Here is a 22,247-nt window from a genome sequence, read left to right on the forward strand (position 1 = left end):
CCACTCGGGGGTGTCTGTTATTTTTTACGGATTATTGAGCAATCTAGAGTGTTTTTGTTTTTTGTTTTCCTATGGCTAGGAGCTACACTTTGAATGCACAAAATCTATGTAAGGTGAAAATATCTTGTTCTCTTTGATGATGCAACGTTAATGTTTGAACAAGCATGCTGTTTTGGGGTATCATGAAAAGTGACTATTTGGGAGGTACAAGGTTTCAGCTTGACGCAAGCCATATGAATTTTGCACAACCAGTTGTTTAATGTTTCTGTGCTTTTTGCACAACCCTGTTCTCTCATCAAGTCAACAGGTGTTTGAGCCGTTAATTGACCAATACATTTACGACGAGACCCTCTTCTATGTCTTTCTGTGACTCCTCCTTTCTAACACAGCATATGCGATATATTAGAGAATATGATTTAATATGCGTTGAAACATTCACCCTGTGACCACAGATATAACACAGCTTGTTTTATTTGCAGTTTAAAGTAATAACAGTGGAGAAAACATAAACTTAAAAAGCATAAATGTCCTTATTGATACAGAGGATGCCATGTGACAATAAGCAGACATGATTTGTAGTTGTTGTGGCCGCCGTCTCGTTGTGCATTGTCATGCCTACAGCCCTTAAATGACCAAGAATGTACAAAAATACCAGCTGGAGCACAAGCGTCTGCTTTATTCGCCGCACTGACATCCTGTACACATCATTTGTAGCTGAAGCACTGATATTGACATCGACATTATACAAATCTATACTCCTTCATCATATTTTTCCCAACCAGCAGCGACACAATTCCGTTAAACAGACATCATAAGCTAAATGAGAGGTAATAGTCAAGTGTCAACCTTCTGCTGTTTGTCAGTAGGTGCCATGTGAGAAGAGTTCTTCAGCGTCTTACGGAGTAATGGCACAGTTTCACACCGTGAACAGCAGGGAGACTTGCTTTTTAATTATCCTCCTTGATTGTCAAATGCTGATGAGCTGTCAAAAAGTATCCAATGATGTTACCATGCTTTTTATACAACTAACTTTTATATTGGGGCTTGTTGATAAGTAGTGGCTTTCGTTTTTTTTCTGTCAGGGGTCAAGTCACTCGCATTGTGTGCCGCAGCTTTTACACCAGATGCCCTTTCTGATGCAATCCGCAAATTTTTTTTTATCCTGCAGAGGCTAAGAACTATTATTACTTATCAAGCCAACAAAGTGTGACTTCAACTCAGTGAGCATAACCCTACAAATGTGTGTCTTTGTTGCATTTGACTATTTTGTGTGATTTTTTTTTTTACATTATTATTTATTTATTTTATTTTATTTTTTGTACAGGTGATGGACAAGATGATGATAACCATAGCAGGAAATGGAACCTACTGCAACATAGAAAAGGATCTTGCCCGCACTGCACGCTTGTCACGCCTGTCTTCCAAAGTTACAGTACAGTGAGTACATACATTGCTTGTTTTTACTCAATATTTTGTCATCAGTGTAAGTGCAACGAATCCCTCAGTTTATGACTGACGGCGGCGACATGACAAATGTATTTTTATTGTATTATTTACTTTCATTGGGTTTTAAAAAAAACAATGCATTCTTGTGAAAAACAACTAGGCGTGGGCCCAATACAACCTTTTCACTAGTGTTAATTTTGTCAACGTAAAGTAAACAAAAATAATTTCATCAACACACATTTTTCACCGGACTAAGACTAGACTAGACTAAAACCTTCATTAATAAACAATAACTGGGACTAAATCGGTATGCATTTTCGTCAACTAATGAAAACGAGATGAAAATGTACTTCACTTAATATAAACTGGACTAAAATCTATTGACATTTTAGTTCATGAACAAAACCAGACCAAAATTATATGATTTTGTAAAATCTTGTCTCTCCTAATCTGTCACTGTGACACTGTCATGTAACACACACTGAGCCCCCCCCCCCTTTCAAATCTGCAGCTAGCGAGTACAACACAGTGCTGCATTCACGGTGAAAGGTTAAAAAAAAAGTTAATCATAGTTTAAACGTAACATAAATCCAACGTCTTATAACGTTCTTACAATAATGTTAATCCAACCGCTAACTAATGCTGGCTAATTTACTAGCTCGTAGCATGGAGCCATAGTAGCTACTTGTTGATATACTGTAATTGTTTTTCATCAAAAAGATGAGAACATTTTATGTAAAATAGTTTTAGATCCAAAATGTTCAACGTAATCTAAAAAAATACAGGGGTTAAATAATTGTCCTGGCGTAAACTAGACTCAAACATTGACAGTTTTTGTTGAATAAAAAAATAATGTTTTCTTGGAAAAAAATAAAGACTAAAATGCTACATTTATAATCGACTAAAAATTGACTAAATAATAACGGGATCATGTTGACTTACTATGATAAAAACTAACAAGCGTGACTAAAACTAAGACTAAATTTAAAAATGGCAGATAATATGAACACCATTTTTCACTTGCGATACGAATACTGTCCGATACCAATATCAATCAATCACTTTGATCAAGTGACACTTTTCAAACAAAAAAACAATAGTTAGCAATAGTAGTTATGAGAAAATATGGTGAGAAGAGCAGGAGTGAAGTCTGAAATGGACTGCTTGTGTAAGAATGCTAATATCTGACATTATGTATGTAAACTGACATAATCTGATACTGTTTTGTTTGTTTTTGGTCCGATATCGGACCGATATCCAAAATCAATATTGGATTGGGACACCCCTATATACAACTGTGAAAAGAAAATAATAAATTCTAAAATCAAAGTCATAGATTAAATAATCCTAGTTAAAAATAACTATAACTATCTATGTAAGAAAGTGGCACTGCTAATACTTTGACACATGTAATAACCTGCAATCCCCAGCAGAGGTCACTTTTCTACCAAAGCCTTGGTGATGAACTGAGAAGAAAGACCAGAGAATTTTGGAAAGCTTACACATGATTGATCATGTTCTCAAAACAATCACAGAGCTGTATGGATAATATATTTACAGAAATACATCAAGCAATAATATTACAATCCTGCTTGCGAGCAAACATTAAGGTGATAAAGTCATAACCTCTAATACAGATTTGGTACAAAAAATGTGCAGAAAGTGACATGATATAGCCAGGTAAATAACTTGAAGTTATTTAATTTTGCTGTAATCTCTCAAACAAATACATTTAAAATGGTCTGCCATATCCATTTTATCTCATTTACTTACATAGACAATGACTTCAGTGTATTTGTTATGGATATAATGGGGCCCTCAAAAAAAACGTGATTTGATAAAACAGCCCATTCTCACAATAATTTTGGAGGCATACAGTATATACCATATGTAGTTAGAAGAAATGTGACAATGCTACTTTGTGAATGAATACTTTAGCTGCAAAATACGCTGCATGTTGGCCTAACATGCTTTTTTTGGGGGGGGTGGGGGGTGCTTAACTGAGAGGATAGAACCTTACTATCAGTACGAGTCCCTATTAAAACCTAGTGCTGGGCGGATGGCAATACCAAGCTAGATATTGATATTGATTGATAACTGCAATGAGATCAATGCCTTAGCTTAATTAGTTTTCTGTTTAGTATGCACTGCTGCAACTGTATCAAATATAGATGATTATTTTGTCAAGTCCAGGATTTTGGAGTTGATAAGTTATTTACACCTTATTTGTTGTATTAAAAGTAAAGTACATTAAGCTATACTGGCTCTGTCTAAAAGAAAAACACATTAAGGTTAATCATATCTTGCAATTTGATTATGCATCATTCTTCATTTTTAAAGAACATCTTCTTTGGCTATAATGGCCCTGAATCACAAAAAGCCTTAAAGGTCACAGTAACTGCTTCAGCTTTAGGAATTTGATGATGCATCCACATTAATTATTTAAAAAAAAATTGGGTATCACTACTATTATATCAAAACTAATGGACTTTTTTTTTTTACTTTGTGTTGGGTCCCAAAAATACTTAAATGTCACAAAAATGTGTTTAGATTTAGCAATTTGATGATGCATCCATCTTCATGAATAAAAAGTATTGGCATTGCTGCCTTTGTATTAATTTGATATCAGATAAATATTAAACCTTGCAGTATTCCATAACTACAAGTTCCTTCAGTTCAATAACGTTTAGCATTTAACACTTATTTATAATTAACTTCCCAGAAAAAAGATGTCACTGACATTTCCATTACAGTTTCAACCAGTCATTTTGGAATCCTCCCATAATGCATCTCACACTGGAGTTTTTTTCTCGTGTGCTCCTTGTTGCATAATTTGCCCCCTTCTGCTTTACTGTTCTTTCCACTGACTGATCCATATGACCTGAATGCAACAAACAATGTGTATGTTACCCTCGTCCCCACCAACCACTCGCCACTAATCAGCCTCCAAATGTGGACGTGTGAATTTTTGCCGCCTCCTTTTAACCCTTAACTACGGATTACGCTCACACACGTACTCGACATAGCTCGCGTGGTGGCGGTTTGGAGTTTATTTACAGCCAACGACACTTTAGAAAATCTATTTGTGCACCGCGAGATGCCCTGTGATGTAATACTGATAGTGGAATCTGCGGTGGGACAGGTATGTGTTTGAGGCGTGAGCGTCCATGTGTCCGGCGTCGCACTCGTTGATGGTGCCTCACGTAGGTTTGAGGTAGTTATACAGGGAGCTCAGTCCTCCTTGCAATACCTCCTGAATGGGCTTGAGCAGGGGGTTATGTATAATATGGAGCCCCTTGTCCATTGGATGGCAGGCCAGCTTCCTGAGCCTGATCAGCAGGTACATCTCCACCGGTACATTCTGCAGTTCGTTAAAGTCTACATTGAGGAGCTCTAAGGACTCCAGGAAGCACAGGGTCTTGGGCAGGGTGTGGATGCTGTTCCCCTCCACGATGAGGATCTTGAGATTGACCAGGTCCTGGATCTGGTCGGCGATGGTCTCCAGGCGGTTGCAAGCCAGGTGGAGGAAGACCAGGCCCTTCATGCTGTAGACACAAGTAGGGATATGAGCGATGCGGTTGTGGCTCAGGTTAAGCTTGGTGAGGCTACGCATGGCGGCCAAACTGCCGGGCAGGCCGCTGATCTGGTTGTTGGCCAGGCTGAGCACTTCCAGGCAGGTGCAAGAGCCCAGCTCCTCGGGCACCTCGCTCAGGCGGTTGCGGCAGGCAAAAAGCACACGCAGCTTCTTGAGCAGACCGATCTCCGGAGGCAAGCTGGTCAGGTTGTTGCCCCACAGGTTGAGCACTACCAGGTTGTCCAGCCCACTGAGGGCTGCTGGCAGCGAGCACAGACAGTTCATAGACAGGTTGAGTTTCTGCAGCTCCCGCAGCTCCCACAGCTCGGCCGGGGCGTCATCAAGCCCACGCATGGCCAGGCTCAGGGTGCTGTAGCCAAAGTGTACGGTGGCATGTCTGCGGATTCTCTCGGCGGCCGAGGAAAGGCTGCTCTGGTCGCTGCTGGTGCTCCTCCGACCTCCTTGGTTGACGCTCACCTCGCTTAGCTCCTTGTTGGAGAAGCCGCGAGAATGTTTCCCGCCCATAGCCAAAAGGCGTCTGCATTTGATTCCCTAACGCTGAGTTGTTGCTCTCTGGGACACATCAGTGGTGGTATCACTGAACCCTTCTTGAGCTAACACGGCACTGTGGGGGGCTTGCGCGTGGTCTGCGAGTCACAGACAAAGTGCCTGTCTTACAGGGTTTCATCCCCCAGCTGGCCCTGTCATTTGTCAGGTCCACAGATAGAACCGTGCTCCCCACCCACTATGCAAGTAGGGTGTTCTGTGTCAATGCCATGACCTCATACTCAGACACAGGGGGCACATACGCTACATGACAATTTACATACTTGTGTTGAACTGTTCACCCCTCCGTCCCTGGAAAAAAAAAAACTTTTGATTTAAGGCACAACCTGTGACCGGACATAATCTCCTTTGTCCACCCTCTCGACCGGGACGGATGTTCTCTTGTCGCGACTTAAACCTGACACCAAGGAGGCAGCAGCGAAAGTAACACTTCTCAGAGGCATTAATGGATCCTCCTGTGCAGACGTGCGTGCCGTTTTAAAGCTCAAGTGCAAAAGGACATGGAACATTCCACTAAGCTTCCTGGAAATGTTGACCACAAGGCGCTCCGTATTCCATCTGATACCCTGATGGGCAACGCTCATTCACAGCTTTCACACTTTTTTTGGAAAAATTAATTCCCCAAAGCCAGTTTCACTCGGCAACCTGAAATTTGGCATTTGTGTTGATCATGAGTAGAGCCACACAAAAAAAGATTCTAGGAAGACTTTAGGATCATTTCAGCCATTAATCATTGGACCTTAACAAACAGACTTGTCCAAGAGATTTTGTCCAATTGCTACCAAATATGATCCTTGGACGTGGGCAACACTAAATTACAAAACATTGTAGTTTTCGTCATTACATGTGGACAGGCCACGGTAGTGAGGTTTGATGACTCTCCATGGATCACAAAACTTTTACTCCTCAAAATCTAGAGGCGGAAACGGTGTATTGCTGTTAAGGCTTTCAGCGTTCCCTGCTCATGACACTATGGTTTCCTTTCAAATTGCTTTCTCTGTTCTCCCTTAATAAAAGTGTTGAACCATCATTAACTCTTTCACTGCCAGACGTTTTCAGAAACGGGTTGTCCCCACTGCCAGCCGATTTAAGCATTTTGAGTGATCTTTCAAGGTCCACAGAAAATGTTGTGTTTGGACTATGGAAACACACATACTACCAAATGAAAGATTGGACTCTCAGCTTTCATCAGAAAAAGTTTGTTTCTACCTTATTCTGTTCTTCAGTAATCAACAATAGAAAATGGTTACTTTCACCGAAATTCTCTCTTTGAAACAAAAAAAACGGAGAAAAAGAGCTTTTTGTGAAACGATGTTATTTCATGCACTCTAGTGAATTGTACACTTCTTTTTGTCCATGAATGATGCCACAAACACCTAAATAGTGCTTTACTTCTGTAAAACGCTTTCACCAACAATGAAAAAGTGTTTTTTGATTGCAAAATACGTTTATTTCCATTCAACAGTGTAACAATTTGACAAAACAATTTCGCAAACTATTTATAGATGTGTGCAACTGTGGTACTACTTACAATTATGTGGATGTTTCAAATACAGTTTTTCCTTTTGTAACGCTCTCCTGCGTGCAAGGAGACGCCAGGACTCGCACAACAGTTTACTTTCACTTTCACATTGGTCCGTTTTGCGTGCAAACGTTACACTTTCTTGACGGCCTTTTTTTCCGGGGAATAAAAAGCAAGTAGCAGACTGTACACACTTCCTCCGATGAATATGCATTGGACTCGGGGCACTCTCCGTCGTCCGATCGAACGTCCGCCTGTGCGTGCTCTGTTGCGTTCCGCGTTACGACACCGTCATAGCCGCCGCGTCAGCGGTTCCAATTTCGCCGTCAAGCTCGGATTCACCTTCATCATCATCGAGGATGATCACCGTCGTCATCAATGTACTATTTTAGCGTTGGTCGATGCCTTTTGTCTTGTAAGTGTAGAGCTGCTTGCAAACGCTCGCCATTGCCCGTTCCCTCCTCCATCTAGCTCCATCTAACATCTTCTACTGCCGCGTCAATGCTTCTCAACCACGGAGTCACCACCCTCATCTTCATCATCGATGATGATCATCGTCATCAACAATGTGCTTTTTCAGCGATGCTTTTGGTCTTTGAAAAAAACGTCTCGGGCGTGAGCTCCTCGCGACCGGCCGCCATTTTTCCTTTGTCTTCCATTCTCATCTCCTGCTCGACGCTCTAGCTCCGCCTCTACTGACGCCCACCCGATCTTGTCAAAAGAGAGTCATCGCTGCCCTCTAGGGGCCAAAAATAGTCATTAGGCACAACAAACAGACTGGAAACTTTCACCAGACATGCGGAAGGGTTTCCTCTACCCGTTTCAAAAAAAAAATAAAAAATCATTGGATGACGTCTTTTGACGTCATTGGCAGTGAAGCGTAGGTTTTTACTTGACGTCTTTAAACGTCAGTGGCAGTGAAAGAGTTAATAACGTATATTCATTGTCAAGAGTTGACAAAAAATGATTCTTGCATCAGGAAAAGTCACCATCACATTGTAGAACTTTTAAGTTTGGTCGATGCGTCTTGATCCAATTTTCCGGCCAATGCTACAGAACGCGGGCCGCACTTAACATTGGCCTTAGTCATCGTTTCTACCAGTGCGCAGTAATCAAAAGAACTCGGATGACAGTGAGCAGACATCTCCAACTCCGGGGTACTCGCCACATTGCCTCGCGGCTACATCAGCACTTATGAGTGACAGCTGGAATATTGACTTTGCTGAATTGGACATTAGAGAGGGTTGGAGTGTGGTGCAGCTTGTCACAGCTGTGCAATTTTTAAATAAATGATCGTTTTTCTTTTTTAAAGTAATGCCATGTCGACGAGTACAATCTGTGAATTTATGTCCTAAAATCTTGATACAGTACAGGGGTGGTTAGGCATTAAGGCCAGAAGAAAGATAGTTATTTCATGTATTTTACATTAGTGATTCAATTATGAATTTAATGTAAATAAGTAAATACAGTATTTCTCAAAGTCTTTCAGTGCTGTTTTTGGAGTTTCAGGCACCAAAGACCTTTTTGGATTTGTTGTGTTTCTTATCATTACGCCAAATTAATCTAATTTTGGGAGCCCTCAACATGCACAAAAACTTTATTTTTTGCAAGTGACGTTATCCTAGTATCCAGAACATGACCCTTAAGAACACACGTAGTTGGGCTTCCAGGAATGTTCATTAGCTCCGGACACCACTTTTACCCATTCACACGAAATTGGGTGGACATGTCTATCATGACCATTTCATGATCATGTTATGGAAGGATGGAGGGGTGCAAGGGCTGTTCATTATTAAAAAATTTTTTTTTTTGTATTGCATCATACTAACAGCTGTTCGTAATAATTTGACTCTCTTGTGTATTTAATTCCCCAAAACGTGTAAAAACGTTTTTAAACACTTTCTCCTTCCCGCCCAAAAACGTGTTTACATGTTTTTTGTTTTTTATGCAAGTGCATACAGAAGTTGTTGATGAATTTTCTGACTTGATGAGTTGCTTAAAGGGACAGCAACGTGAAAAATCAACTTTTGGGAGCTTTTAGCCATGTTAAATGGCTAATTCCTCACCAAAAACATGACCAAAGTGGTGTTTTCCTCCATTCGCCCCTGTATGAGAAACTCTAGGTCAGTGGTGTCCAAACTCGGTCCTCGGGGGCCGGTAGTCCCGCAGGTTTTGGATATTTCTCTCCTCCAACACAGCTGAAGCTCATCAGCAAGCTCTACTAAGCCTGATAACAATCCTGTTGATTGAAACAGGTGCGTTGGAGCAGGGAAACCTCCAAAACCTGCAGGACTACCGGCCCCCGAGGACCGAGTTTGGACACCACTGCTCTAGGTCATTCTGCTCTCCAAGCACCAGCCCCCTCCCAACCTGCGAAAACGAGCAGGTGGCACTGTTTGACGTCATTGGGTGCGGCCCCGCCCCCGCACCGCCTCTGCAGACTAAATGCACGCCCACTTTCTCTGAGACCTCTCTCCATGGGATATTGACAAAAGTAGCCTCTATCAATAAACATTCTGTCCGAATGAATTCAGGAGCAGGCTCTGGTTCGCTTCACTTCTGTGAAGACTTCTGGGAAGTCTTCTACTTATTGCTGCACTTCTTATTTATTTAATTTTAATTTTATCTCTTTCTATTCTGTTGTTTTCTCTTTACTGTAAACTGCAGCTGGACGGAGTCCAGGAAAAAGTTCCCCACGGGGAAAATAAAAGTACATCGTATCGTATCGTAACCCACACATGGTCGACTTTTTTTCCCCCCTTCCTCCACTACGATTTCTTGTGGCAAGGAGCCGTTTTGTTTCAAATGTTTATTGAAGAATTGAACATCCATCCAATTTCCACATGTAAAGAAGACATGGTTGTACTACAACGGCTGGCCGATCTTGCGTGGCCACACAGCGTTCCTTGGCAGCAGGCGGCTCGGACGAAAAGGGCGCGGCAACCATACGAGGAGAGGCGGGGTTTTACTGAACCGGGCGTGTTACTTCCGCATTAGAAAAATAGCCAGCAAAAGCCCAAATGGAGCCCTGTGGACTCTCTCCCCTATGGCATAACCCCGACTTTCAACTTAACAACCAACCGTTTCATTTAGCTGTGTGGGAGCAGAAAGGAATTACACATCTCCACCATCTCTTCTCAGATAAAATGTTTATATCATATACATCCTTGCTCCAAAAATACAATATAAAAAACGGAATTTTTTTACATTATCTACAAGTTAAAAATATGATAAAGAAAAAAATTCCAACACTTCGGGGTACGCTCCAACCGCCTGTTTTAGCTAAAGATATTAACAAGCTTTCTCCGACAACAACAAAAAAACTTTCAAAAATATATAAGTTACTTTCATATACTGATAAAATGTCTTTACCCATCTCGAAATGGGAGACAGACTTGTCTATAGCACCGGAACCTGACTTTTGGATTCAAGTTTGTGAAAACGCATTTAAAATGACAAAACACACAAATTTACAACTTATCCAATATAAAATTATTCACAGAACATACATTACTCAATATATGATGAAGAAAATGGGACTCTCAGACTCCGACATTTGTCTCCAATGCTTACAAAACACTACAGACACTTATGTTCATGCTTTATGGTTATGTACTCCGGTTATGTATTTCTGGACTAAAGTCTTAGAAAAACTTTCCGCTATTTTGGACTGTAGGATACCTTTATCTCCAAACTTGTGTTTGCTAGGTGACCTAACAACAACTGACTTACCACATAAACAATTTCAATCTACACTTACTATCGCTAAAAAAACAATTCTTGTTAACTGGAAAAATAAACAAACTCTGAATATCGACCAATGGTCTAACCTCCTCATAAATCACATTTTAATGGAAAAAATATCTGCCTCAAATAAAAACCAAATATCAAAATTTATAGAAACATGGTCTACGTATATAGAATTTTTTAACCTAATTCTGTCTGTTAGCGAGAGCCACTACATCGTGATAACTTACATTGATGTTTCTGCATCTGGCAATTTATTATTATATTATATTATTAGTATGGGATTTTTTTTAATGGGCTTTAGGTGAACTGATGAATACACACACACTCGCACGCACACACACACGCACATACACATTCTCACCCACATACAAAAAAAAAATATATATATATATATATATATATGTGTGGATATGTATATATATATGTATATATATTTAAAAAAATAATAATAATAATAAAAAAAACATTTATTAATTTTTTTTTATTTATTTGTTTTTTTTAAAAAAGGAGAGCAATGATGATGTCAAATCGAATGAACAATACTGAGCTCTCCTGGAAAAAAAAATAAAAATAGCCAGCAAAATACGTAATATTCCACAACAAATTACATCGCCATGGTGTCAAAGGTAAGATTTAATCATTATATGCCTATAGTTAACTGTGGAAGTGCTTAAAATTCTGTGGTGTAATCCTTTTAAAGCAATGGTAGTCATTAAAAAAAAAAAAAAACAGCCAGCAGATGGCAGCAGAGTATAAGAGATCAGCCAGGGCCATGTTGCAACTAGCTCTTTTTGTCAGTGTTTTTGCCAGGACTGTGAATATTGACGAAATGTAGCTATATTCTAATGCTAATTGCTGCAAAACGAAAACTGATACAAATCTAATTTTTTTTTCTGATGGAAGGAGAGACTCTAATTTTTCTTTTTGAAGCTCCCATGTTTTTATGGCAATAGAACACAATATTCTGTGGGCCTTGCAAAATCAGTCAAAATCCAGTAAAACAGCAAAGGGGGTTGCTTCAGTGAAAATGGCTGGGAGTGAATGACTTAAAAAAAAAACTAAGAATTACTACTCATAAATATACTGCAAGTATAAATACCTCTCCAACATTGCCAATTAAAAAATCGGGTTATGTGTATGTAGAGGCAGAATTTTTGAATTGGATCTATTGTCTGCTGAGTCTCCAATGGCCAAGACCATGCGGAGTCATTACGTTGCCACGATAACTAGATAACCCTTCACAGAAGATCATTTTCGGCACCCTTGAGGCTACGCAACTGCGCTGGTTCTCATTTAGGCGCTAATGACACGTCGTAATAAAAAGGTGTCTCGCAAATGCGCGAGGAATGCTAGATCCCATTTTCCTGTCATTTAAATGTCAAGCTGTTTCCGCACATCTGTTCCTCCGGGGTGTGAGAAAAAAACATGCGTAGGATAAAAGATGTGTTTTTAATGAAGAGTAATGAAGCCTGTGTCGCAATACGGCGACGACTCGTGTCATCGTGACATCTTTTCCGGCATTGATTGAGCATGCACGCTAGTCCGACTCCTCGCGCCGCCCCCTTGAGCAAGTAAAGCCTTTTCTGCATATTTGATTGCATGTGATGCGAGCCTCATGTTGCCACCGCAGGGGTGTCTCGGCACACAGCTGAGGTGTCATCTTTCATATAAATAGATGAGCCCATCCTGTCATAATGATGCATTTGGTGCTCAAGAATAGGTGGATTATATCACAATGGATTAGTGCCAGGCAGGAGACTTCATGCCAGGATTTAGAGTTGATATTGGCTTTTTTGTGGTGCCGGTATTATTGGTGGCAAATAAAAACAGTGCAACGATATTGATAGAAAAGGAAACTCAACTTGGAACATTGGAAAGGAAAGCGCTGCACTGGTTGGTCCTGGATGCACGATAAATGGGGTCACCAACTTTTTTTAAACTGAGAGTTACTTCTTGGGTACTGATGATCATGTATTGGATCTCAGCTCCAATTCCACATGTGCCTAATGTGGTGTTTGGTGGGTTTACATGCCCCCAAGTGCTCATTCATTACAGTCGAAGCCTCTCCACCACAGAATCCGCCTTGAGGCCTGTTGAAGTGTGAGAAGCACCTGCCAACACTTTAGCTTTTAGTGTCTCTACATGGCTCCCCGAGGGCCACACCGCCAACTGAGGAAGCGCTTTAGGTTAGAACACGAGACAAGTTAGGGTCGGAGAGACGATACATTTGCATGCCGCAAGCCCCTCTGAGGATCGGGGCCGTTAAATGGGGGAGAGTTGGTAGAAGCGCCCGAGCTGATCATCATCAATTATTCAGCAGGCTCATGTGTGGATATTGACACCGGTGGACACATCCGCCGTGCTAATGGAGCGTGGCACAAGTCAAGAATCTGGATGTTGGCAAATTTGAGCAGCACAAAATCCTGCAGGTGACACAAAGCAGCCCGTCATGCTAACTAACGGAGATTGATGGAGGTCGAATCGTGATTAACACTGTTGCCTAATTGCATGAAGGTTCTTGGTTCGACTTACTTGAGTGGGTTTTCAACTTCCTCCGACTGTCCAAAAACATGTTTGTGTGGTACGCTGATGACTTTGCTGCCTTCAATATTTAGAAAAAGTTGTATGTTACTTTCAGTGTTTACAAAAACAATATAATTTAGATTTGAGGTTGTATTGTCTTTTTTTTTTATTATTATTCATTAAACACTCAAATTAGTGAGTTTGATAAAGACTACATTGTCTGATGTATTGCTTATTTAGGTTAAATGAGGATTGTACAGTCTTGGCCAGAAGTTTTGAGAATGACACAAAGTATTGGTTATCACAAACTTAGCTGCTTCAGTGTTTTTAGATATTTTTGTTAGATGTTACTATGATATGCTGAAATATAATTACAATAATTTCACAATTGTCAAAGGCTTTTATTGACAATTAAATAAAAATGTACACAAAGTGTCAATGTTTCAGGGATGTGATTTTTCCGCTAATTCGCGGAATTCCGCTTTTTTTTATCCCCCCCCCCCAAAAAAAAATCTGATTTTTTTTTTTTTTTTTTTTTTAGTAGTTCATTGTGTATGCACATGACTCCGACAGATAACATCTTCTGCTATAACAAAGACATTTGTGGTATGCTCTAATATGAGTTACTTTTCATTTGGTCATGATACAATTATTTGTTCATGAAATTTGAACTCTTCAACATTATTTATGTGTTAACTTAGTAATCACATTAGTTAGATATGATGATATTCTCAGTGATAGTTTTTAAAAGCAAAGGCAGTCCAATGTTTTTGAATGTGACTGATTCTGAGTTGACTAAAACTGCCATTTTATATGGGATAGTTCAATATAGATTGAAAATTTATGCTGTTGTTTTGTCTATTTCTTTGTCATGTGAGTGCATTGAAAGTACTTAAAAACACGGAAAACCCATGAGCCCCCCTTGTCCCCCCACCAGGGCACTGCCCTGGACCTAGCTGGGTGCCAGCGGCCCCCAGACCCCCGGCTAAATTTTCTGATAATTTCACTTTGGTCAAATCACATCCCTGTAATGAATACACACACACATGCACATACACATACTCGCCCACATACAAAAAAAAAAAGAGAGCAATGATGATGACATGCCAAATTAATAATAATTTCACTTTGGTCAAATCACATCCCTGATATTTGCAGTGTCGACCCTTTTTTTCAAGACCTCTGGTATGCTGTCAATTAACTTCTGGGCCACATCTTGACTGATGGCAGCCCATTCTTGCATAATCAATGTTTGGAGTTTGTCAGAATTTGTCCGTTTTTGTTTTCTCCATCCGCCTCTTGAGGATTGACCACAAATTCTCAATGGGATTAAGGTTTGAGGAGTTTCCTGGCCATGGACCCAAAATGTTGATGTTGTTCTCTCTGACACACTTGGTCGTCACCAAACTGTTTATGGATGGTTAGGAGAAGTTGCTCTCGGAGGATGTTTTAGTACCATTCTTTTTTCATGGCTGTGTTTTTAGGCAAAATTGTGAGTAATCCCAGTCTCTTGGCTGAGAAGCAACCCCACACATGAATGGTCTCAGGATACTTTACTGTTGGCATGACACAGGACGGATGGTAGCGCTCGCCTTTTCTTCTCCAGACAACCTTTTTTCCAGATGCTCCAAACAATCGGAAAGGGGATTCATCAGAGAAAATGACTTTACCCCAGTCCTCAGCAGACCAATCCCTGCATCTTTTGCAGAATATCAGTCTGTCCCTGATGTTTTAATTGGAGAGAAGTGGCTTGCTTCTTTGCTGCCCTTCTTGACACCAGGCCATCCTCCAAAAGTCTTCGCCTCACTGTGCGTGCAAATGCAGATCTCGCACTTGCCTGCTGCCATTCCTGAGCGAGCTCCACACTGGTGGTGGCCCAATCCTGCAAATGAATCCACTTTAGGAAACGGTCCTGGCGTTTGCTGGACTTTCTTGGGCACCCTGAAGCCTTCTTCACAGCAATTGAACCTCTCTCCTTGAAGTTCTTGATGATCCGATAAATGGCAAATATGGATTTAGCAAATAATTTCAATTTGTCTGATCACTGTGCATAACATTCTGAAGTACATTCAAATTTCCATCATCAAAAATGAGGCAGTAGATTTTGTGAAAATTAATATCTCAAAATGTTGGACACGACTGTACATTGTGTTTGAGTACAAAATCATACCTTGGGTATGCTAATTTGTATTAAATATTAACAAAAACAAATACATTGGGATTAGGGTTGGAATTAGATTAGGGTTAGGTTCGTGGAGGACCAGATTTTCTTTAATAGTTTGTTCAAATTACTCAACTTTATTTATAAATAACTTTAAAACAACCTTTGTGGCATACAAAGTGCTAGACATGGAGTAAAAAAAAAAGTCATACAATAACAAAGACAGTTAAAACAATACATTCATAACACAAATAAACAAAAAACACAAATAGCCTACTGCAGATGTCATAAAACACTAAAACAATCCCGAGTCTCATGCTAAGTCAAAAGCCAAAGAATAGTTACTGTAAAAACGGTAACGCGTAACAAAAAAATGCTTGCATATCTCAACATTATTTATTACATATGACGATTTCACATTTTGGTACAGATTTGAGCAAGAATTATGGATTTTGAGGCAAATGAGTTGCTTTCGCGGGCCAAAAATGATGTGGTAGGCCTGGATGTGGCTAACCTTGCTCTCGCAAAATGTATTCTCGCGGTATTTGTGAGTTCACAAACTCCCGAGAATCCATCTTGTACCGCTCCCATTGATTTCCACCGATACGAACCACTGGTGGTTCGGACCAATCACAGAACGACATTGTATTTGGGGGCGGGATATGCAGCTGTGACGAAAACAAGAAGCGCCGAAGCCGTGGGAAGAAACAAACATGGCGACACCGGCGGACGCTGCAATTAATTCTGTTCTCGCTGAATTAGTCTCTTGTATCCGCATAGCAACATTGCAAAACCGACAACATAAACTCATGATATCAGCTGGTCACAACAGTCGCATGTCGGTGACGACATTTTCATCCTCTGCCGTGATTGGTCGAAACAAAAGTTAGGTAGACGTGCACACGATTCTGCTTCGTCCAATCAGCTCGAAGTGTTGTACAACATGCCCCGCCTTTCCCAAGTAAATCAACGCAAAGCAGTCCCAGACTGATATTGTGGAGAACCTTAAGTGAAGCACAAATCAATCTGGCTATTGCCAGGCTAGGACGTGGCCCCAGGGCCTTGAATTTGACACCTGTTTTTTTTTAAATTGCCTTAGATATTTGCAGTACACATATAAAAATTGAAGACTCCAAATTGTCTTTGATGTTGACAAAAAAATTATATATAAGTATAGTCCATTAGTTTCACTGAAGACTCTAAATCAGGCATTACCAACATGGTGCCCGCAGGCAAGGACAACATTAGTCAACCACGGGTTTTGTTCTAAATATAACTCACCAGTGAAATTAAACCCCTCATATCAATAACATTGATTTAATTATTGTTGTTAGCTCTTAACCCTTAACAGTTTTTGATGGTTAGAAAACAGTGTTTGGTGGTGCAAATATTGGAGGCAATAATAAGCTGTCATTTGTTAACTTTGAAGCCAGTCGGCGATAAGAGAGCCTAAACAAATGAGATGAGCATCCTCCATGTTCTTGGAATATTGTTCTCCTTTTTTATCAGATAAGTGAAACTCCTACGCAACCTATTTTGTCATCCACTAATCTCGCTCCAGGCTAGCTGGCTATCTGTACAAAGTAGTTAGATCTGCGGCCAGATACAAACTAAACAAACTGGGCCGACGTGATGAATAGACGGTACCGACACCCAAGGGAGAGCGCGATCCAGGTTAACTCCGGCATATCGAGATAACATCTGTAACATTTGCAGGATAGCTAACGGGGGCTCCAAAGTGGTCGAGTCAGAGTTTGCTGATGCAGCAGAAGCGAGGACGACGCTAGCGTGGCTGTGACGGCAACAGGCGGGTGATGAAGCACCGCTGAGGAACCTAAATGAGTCCCACAGCCCTGATGTTAGCACTACTGTGAGCATAGCGGTCGCGCGCAGAGTTTGGCTAATCTTGATGAGAAGTCATGTTAGCACAGTCAGTGAGACTAATTGGTTGACCTTCCTGGGTCTTGCACTGCTGACTGGCACCATTTGGTGACTCAATTGATGCTTACCAAACACATATGCTAGGTTAATTTAGTTCTCTAAATTATGGTCAATATTTACAATAACACATACACTACTTTTTTTGTAATTTGTCCTGTTTACAATACTGTGCAAGTTCAGTTCATCGAAGATTAAACTGTTTGTGATCTTTACAAAACCACATGCGCTCACTAAAGATCATATTGTCTTAGATGGTTACAAAAACATGTAGATTACATTCATTGAGGTCCAAAACTCAAATGTTGGGTCTAATGAAGATTTTAATAGTTTAGATGGGTACAAAAACACAAACATTCAGTTCACTGGAAACAAAACTGTTTATAAAAGGATGTAGACATTACATTCATTGAATGCTATAAATCGTCTTCAAGTTCATTAAAGCTCATAAACTACCGCCATTGTCAGGCCGGGCTGGGCCATCTGGAGGGGAGGGACAATTCCCGGTGGGCTGTTCCATATTTTGGGCCGCGAATTGGCAGGCAGGAGTAAATAAAAAGCATACATGTCATCTTATGTTAACTGTCTTATTGTCAATCAATTGTAACAGCAATTCTCCTTACAGGCCATTAAATTATATATAGCACTGACTGCCTGCCTTTGTTACTAAGGGTGTCACCAAATTACAATAATTTAATATCAAAATTAGCAAAACTTTAATCCACGAATAAAAACAATATAATTATATCAAACCTTGTCTGTACAAAAATAACACATAAAAGAGGCAAAACACAATCACAAAGTGTTACAAGTAACAGCAACAAAGCATGATGGGAAAGTCTCCTACATTTACGTTGCTCTCTTCACTCTCAGTAGTGTGCACCAGAAGTGGTGAGAACACATTTCAAAATAAGAGTATTAACAGGAAGTACAGTGTTACCTGTTTTAATCTTGCTGGTTTAAACTTCATTTTTTAGGTGTGTCTTGTGAAGTGTAAAATGTCTTATCCCATTTAATGTACATTTGCTTATTGGTTTCTTTTTGTCCTTTTTTTTGCCCATTTATGTTCACATAATTGTTCAAATAAACAAAGACCGTGCTCTTGAAGAGGATTCAATTGTGAATTACATTTTTGATCAAATGCAATATGAATATCGTTGGAGGGGAATGCTCATCTATTTTACATTGATACACAAACTGTAAAATTGTGTATGTTAATTAAAATGTGAAGTGAAGTGGGCCCCGGTCTGAGCCCTGAAACTTCAGGGCTGAAAATAAGTCCCAGTCAGGCCCTGGTCACTGTTCTCAAAAAGGTGTAGGGTTGTTAGAAGACATGCTGACTCTCACACACAAAAACAGATGAAACATCACCTCCTGGTGGTTGGCAAAGCAAGTAAAAAGTAAAGTGTTACAACTTAACCTAACTTTTTAGATGTAGTTTAGTTTCTAAACTTCAGCTTTAGCTAATAGTGCAGCTACAAGTCGGCTAAAGTTGAAGATTCTATGAACAACTTTGTTCTCTCACTAAGCCATCCCCTTGTTGCCTGGTTTGAGACCTTTGAGTAAATTCCAGTAAATGCATCACAAATTTAGTGATTTTTGCTACATAGCAGGGCAGCGGGGGTTAGCTAGGCCAGATTTACTAATGAGCTCTGGAGCAGCGGGATGGCACTGGGAGAATTTCCGCTTTGAAAACGGCAGATGAGGCTCTGCGTTAGATGTACTGTAAACTGACAGTGGCTGGAACGAGGCCTTCAAGGTACGTCAGGTGCGATGGACCAAGCTGTATTTCAACATTCTCATTTCCATCCGTTCCGGTTTCACGGCGGATTATTGTTCTGGCGCGGCCGCTGCACACAATGGGATGTGACAACGCTCCCTCCGTTCTAGAAAACGATGGCACTTGCCAGAGCGTGTCACTGCCATAAATGTTTCACGCCACGCTAATATGGTAATCACTGGATCCCCCACAATGGCACCTTGTGAGGGGTTGCCTTTTCAGGCCTGCATGATTCTGGACACCAGCCAACAGTACAAGTCCGAACAGCTTAAAAAAGGCGTTCTTTTAAAAAATATATATATATATTATTATTATGCATATACAGGGATTCTCTTGCCAGGAGAGCACCGTGCGCATGCTGAGATGTGAGTGCCTTCCTCAGAGTTAAATATGCAATTCTGTTTTCACGAGCATGGGTCCAGGTGCCCGTCGGTGGCGGCGGTCCAGCTGGAGGATGTGGCCGATTCGCTTCGACTGGCATGCAGGCTGGCATACTAACGGAGTGTGACAAGGCTCAAGCTCCTGCCTGGTGTCCGCAAGCATGTACATCTACAGGCTTACCAAAAATATGTTGAAAGTCACACGCAAAACCACCTGCCACTTTTAACTCTTTCACTGCCACTGACGTTTAAAGACGTCAAGTAAAAACCTACGGAGCACTGCCAATGACGTCAAAAGACGTCATCCAATGATTTTTTTTTTTTTTTGAAACGGGTAGAGGAAACCCTTCCGCATGTCTGGTGAAAGTTTCCAGCCTGTCTGTTGTGCCTAATGACTATTTTTGGCCCCTAGAGGGCAGCGATGACTCTCTTTTGACAAGATCGGGTGGGCGTCAGTAGAGGCGGAGCTAGAGCGTCGAGCAGGAGATGAGAATGGAAGACAAAGGAAAAATGGCGGCCGGTCGCGAGGAGCTCACGCCCGAGCCGTTTTTTTCAAAGACCAAAAGCATCGCTGAAAGAGCACATTGTTGACGACGATGATCATCATCGATGATGAAGATGAGGGTGGTGACTCCGTGGTTGAGAAGCATTGACGCGGCAGTAGAAGACGTTAGATGGAGCTAGATGGAGGAGGGAACGGGCAATGGCGAGCGTTTGCAAGCAGCTCTACACTTACAAGACGAAAGGCATCGACCAACACTAAAAGTGTACATTGACGACGACGATGATCATCATCGATGATGATGAAGGTGAATCCGAGCTTGACGGCGAAATTGGAACCGCTGACGCGGCGGCTATGACGGTGTCGTAACGCGGAACACAACCGAGCACGCACAGGCGGACGTTCGATCGGACGACGGAGAGTGCCCCGAGTCCAATGCATATTCATCGGAGGAAGTGTGTACAGTCTGCTACTTGCTTTTTATTCCCCGGAAAAAAAGGCCGTCAAGAAAGTGTAACGTTTGCACGCAAAACGGACCAATGCGAAAGTGAAAGTAAACTGTGTGCGAGTCCTGGCGTCTCCTTGTACGCAGGAGAGCGTTACAAAAAGAAAAACTGTATTTGAAACATCCACATAATTGTAAGTAGTACCACAGTTGCACACATTTGTAAATAGTTTGCGAAATTGTTTTGTCAAATTGTTACACTGTTGAATGGAAATAAACGTATTTTGCAATCAAAAAACACTTTTTCATTGTTGGTGAAAGCGTTTTACAGAAGTAAAGCACTATTTAGGTGTTTGTGGCATCATTCATGGACAAAAAGAAGTGTACAATTCACTAGAGTGCATGAAATAACATCGTTTCACAAAAAGCTCTTTTTCTCCGTTTTTTGTTTCAAAAGAGAGAATTTCGGTGAAAGTAACCATTTTCTATTGTTGATTACTGAAGAACGGAATAAGGTAGAAACAAACTTTTTTTTCTGAGGAAAGCTGAGAGTCCAATCTTTCATTTGGTAGTATGTGTGTTTCCATAGTCCAAACACAACATTTTCTGTGGACCTTGAAAGATCACTCAAAATGCTTAAATCGGCTGGCAGTGGGGACAACCCGTTTCTGAAAACGTCTGGCAGTCAAAGAGTTAAGGGAGTTCAGTATCTTGCTCAAGGATACTTCGACCCAGTCACAATGGCATGGGATCAAACCCACAACCTCTGCGTTGTGAGACGTCCACTCTACCACTAAGCCACGCCACGCCACCCCTGAATGGGGTAATTTATCTAATCATTGCGGTTGGACCTAAAATGGGCGATCACAATTGAAGTGGTGGTTGTTCTTTCCACTTTTGAAGTTCTCAGAGGCTTTTGGAGTAGATCAAGGTCAGATATCGTTCAGCAGAGCCAATCCGTGCCGGAGTTACTTGGGGAATCTTGGACCAGTTTGTTCAGTCCACACACAAGGTTGTTAATTCTACTTGACCAAATGCACATGCAACAAGGAAAAAACTGAAGATTGGTTGAGGAACGAAGTCAAATTATATTCTAATTACAACCAAACCATGCAGAAGTTGATTTGGTGATCCCGGCCTCTGTTGGTTTGGTCCTTACCTGTTGACTTTACCTTACTGAACAAACTACAATCAAATAAAGGTGGCTAGGGGATCTATTAGGAAGAATTCGCTTGGTGGTCTTGGAATGGTTGGTTTTGTCCACACACGACGAGTTCACTTATGTTATCTGACAAAATGGACTGCACCAAAAGAATTGGAACTGGAGAGGATGAAAGTCTGATTGTATTCTCAAGGTAACCAAACTGTGCTAGATTTCGTTTGGTGTGGTCTCTGATTAATTGGCTCAAGGTCAGATCTCATTCTTACCAAAAACAGTACCATGACAATCAAATAGGGGCCGGTGATATGACCTAAAAATTTTATCACGATATTTCAAAGAAATTTGTGGTGATGATATTTTTGATGATATTAGTAATAATTACTGAACAATAGATTTGTGATTGGTGCTTCGGAATAATAGAATAATAACTTTTTTCACAATTGAAATGTAAACAAATATCAAATATAGCAACCGTAATGCAATGCCCCTGCAGGCTC

At 40.8% G+C, this 22,247-nt stretch overlaps 1 protein-coding gene across 1 annotated transcript; it reads right to left on the minus strand.

Annotated features, from left to right (window-relative positions):
- Window positions 1-4,633: 4,633 nt before the first annotated feature.
- LOC144044433 (uncharacterized) lies at window positions 4,634-5,545 on the minus strand. Its single transcript, XM_077558848.1, has one exon. It carries the CDS (start codon window positions 5,543-5,545, stop codon window positions 4,646-4,648), a length of 900 nt encoding a protein of 299 aa, XP_077414974.1. The 3' UTR covers window positions 4,634-4,645.
- Window positions 5,546-22,247: the final 16,702 nt, after the last annotated feature.

This window comes from Vanacampus margaritifer, chromosome 2 (assembly GCF_051991255.1).
Source record: "Vanacampus margaritifer isolate UIUO_Vmar chromosome 2, RoL_Vmar_1.0, whole genome shotgun sequence".
Lineage (NCBI taxonomy): Eukaryota > Metazoa > Chordata > Actinopteri > Syngnathiformes > Syngnathidae > Vanacampus > Vanacampus margaritifer.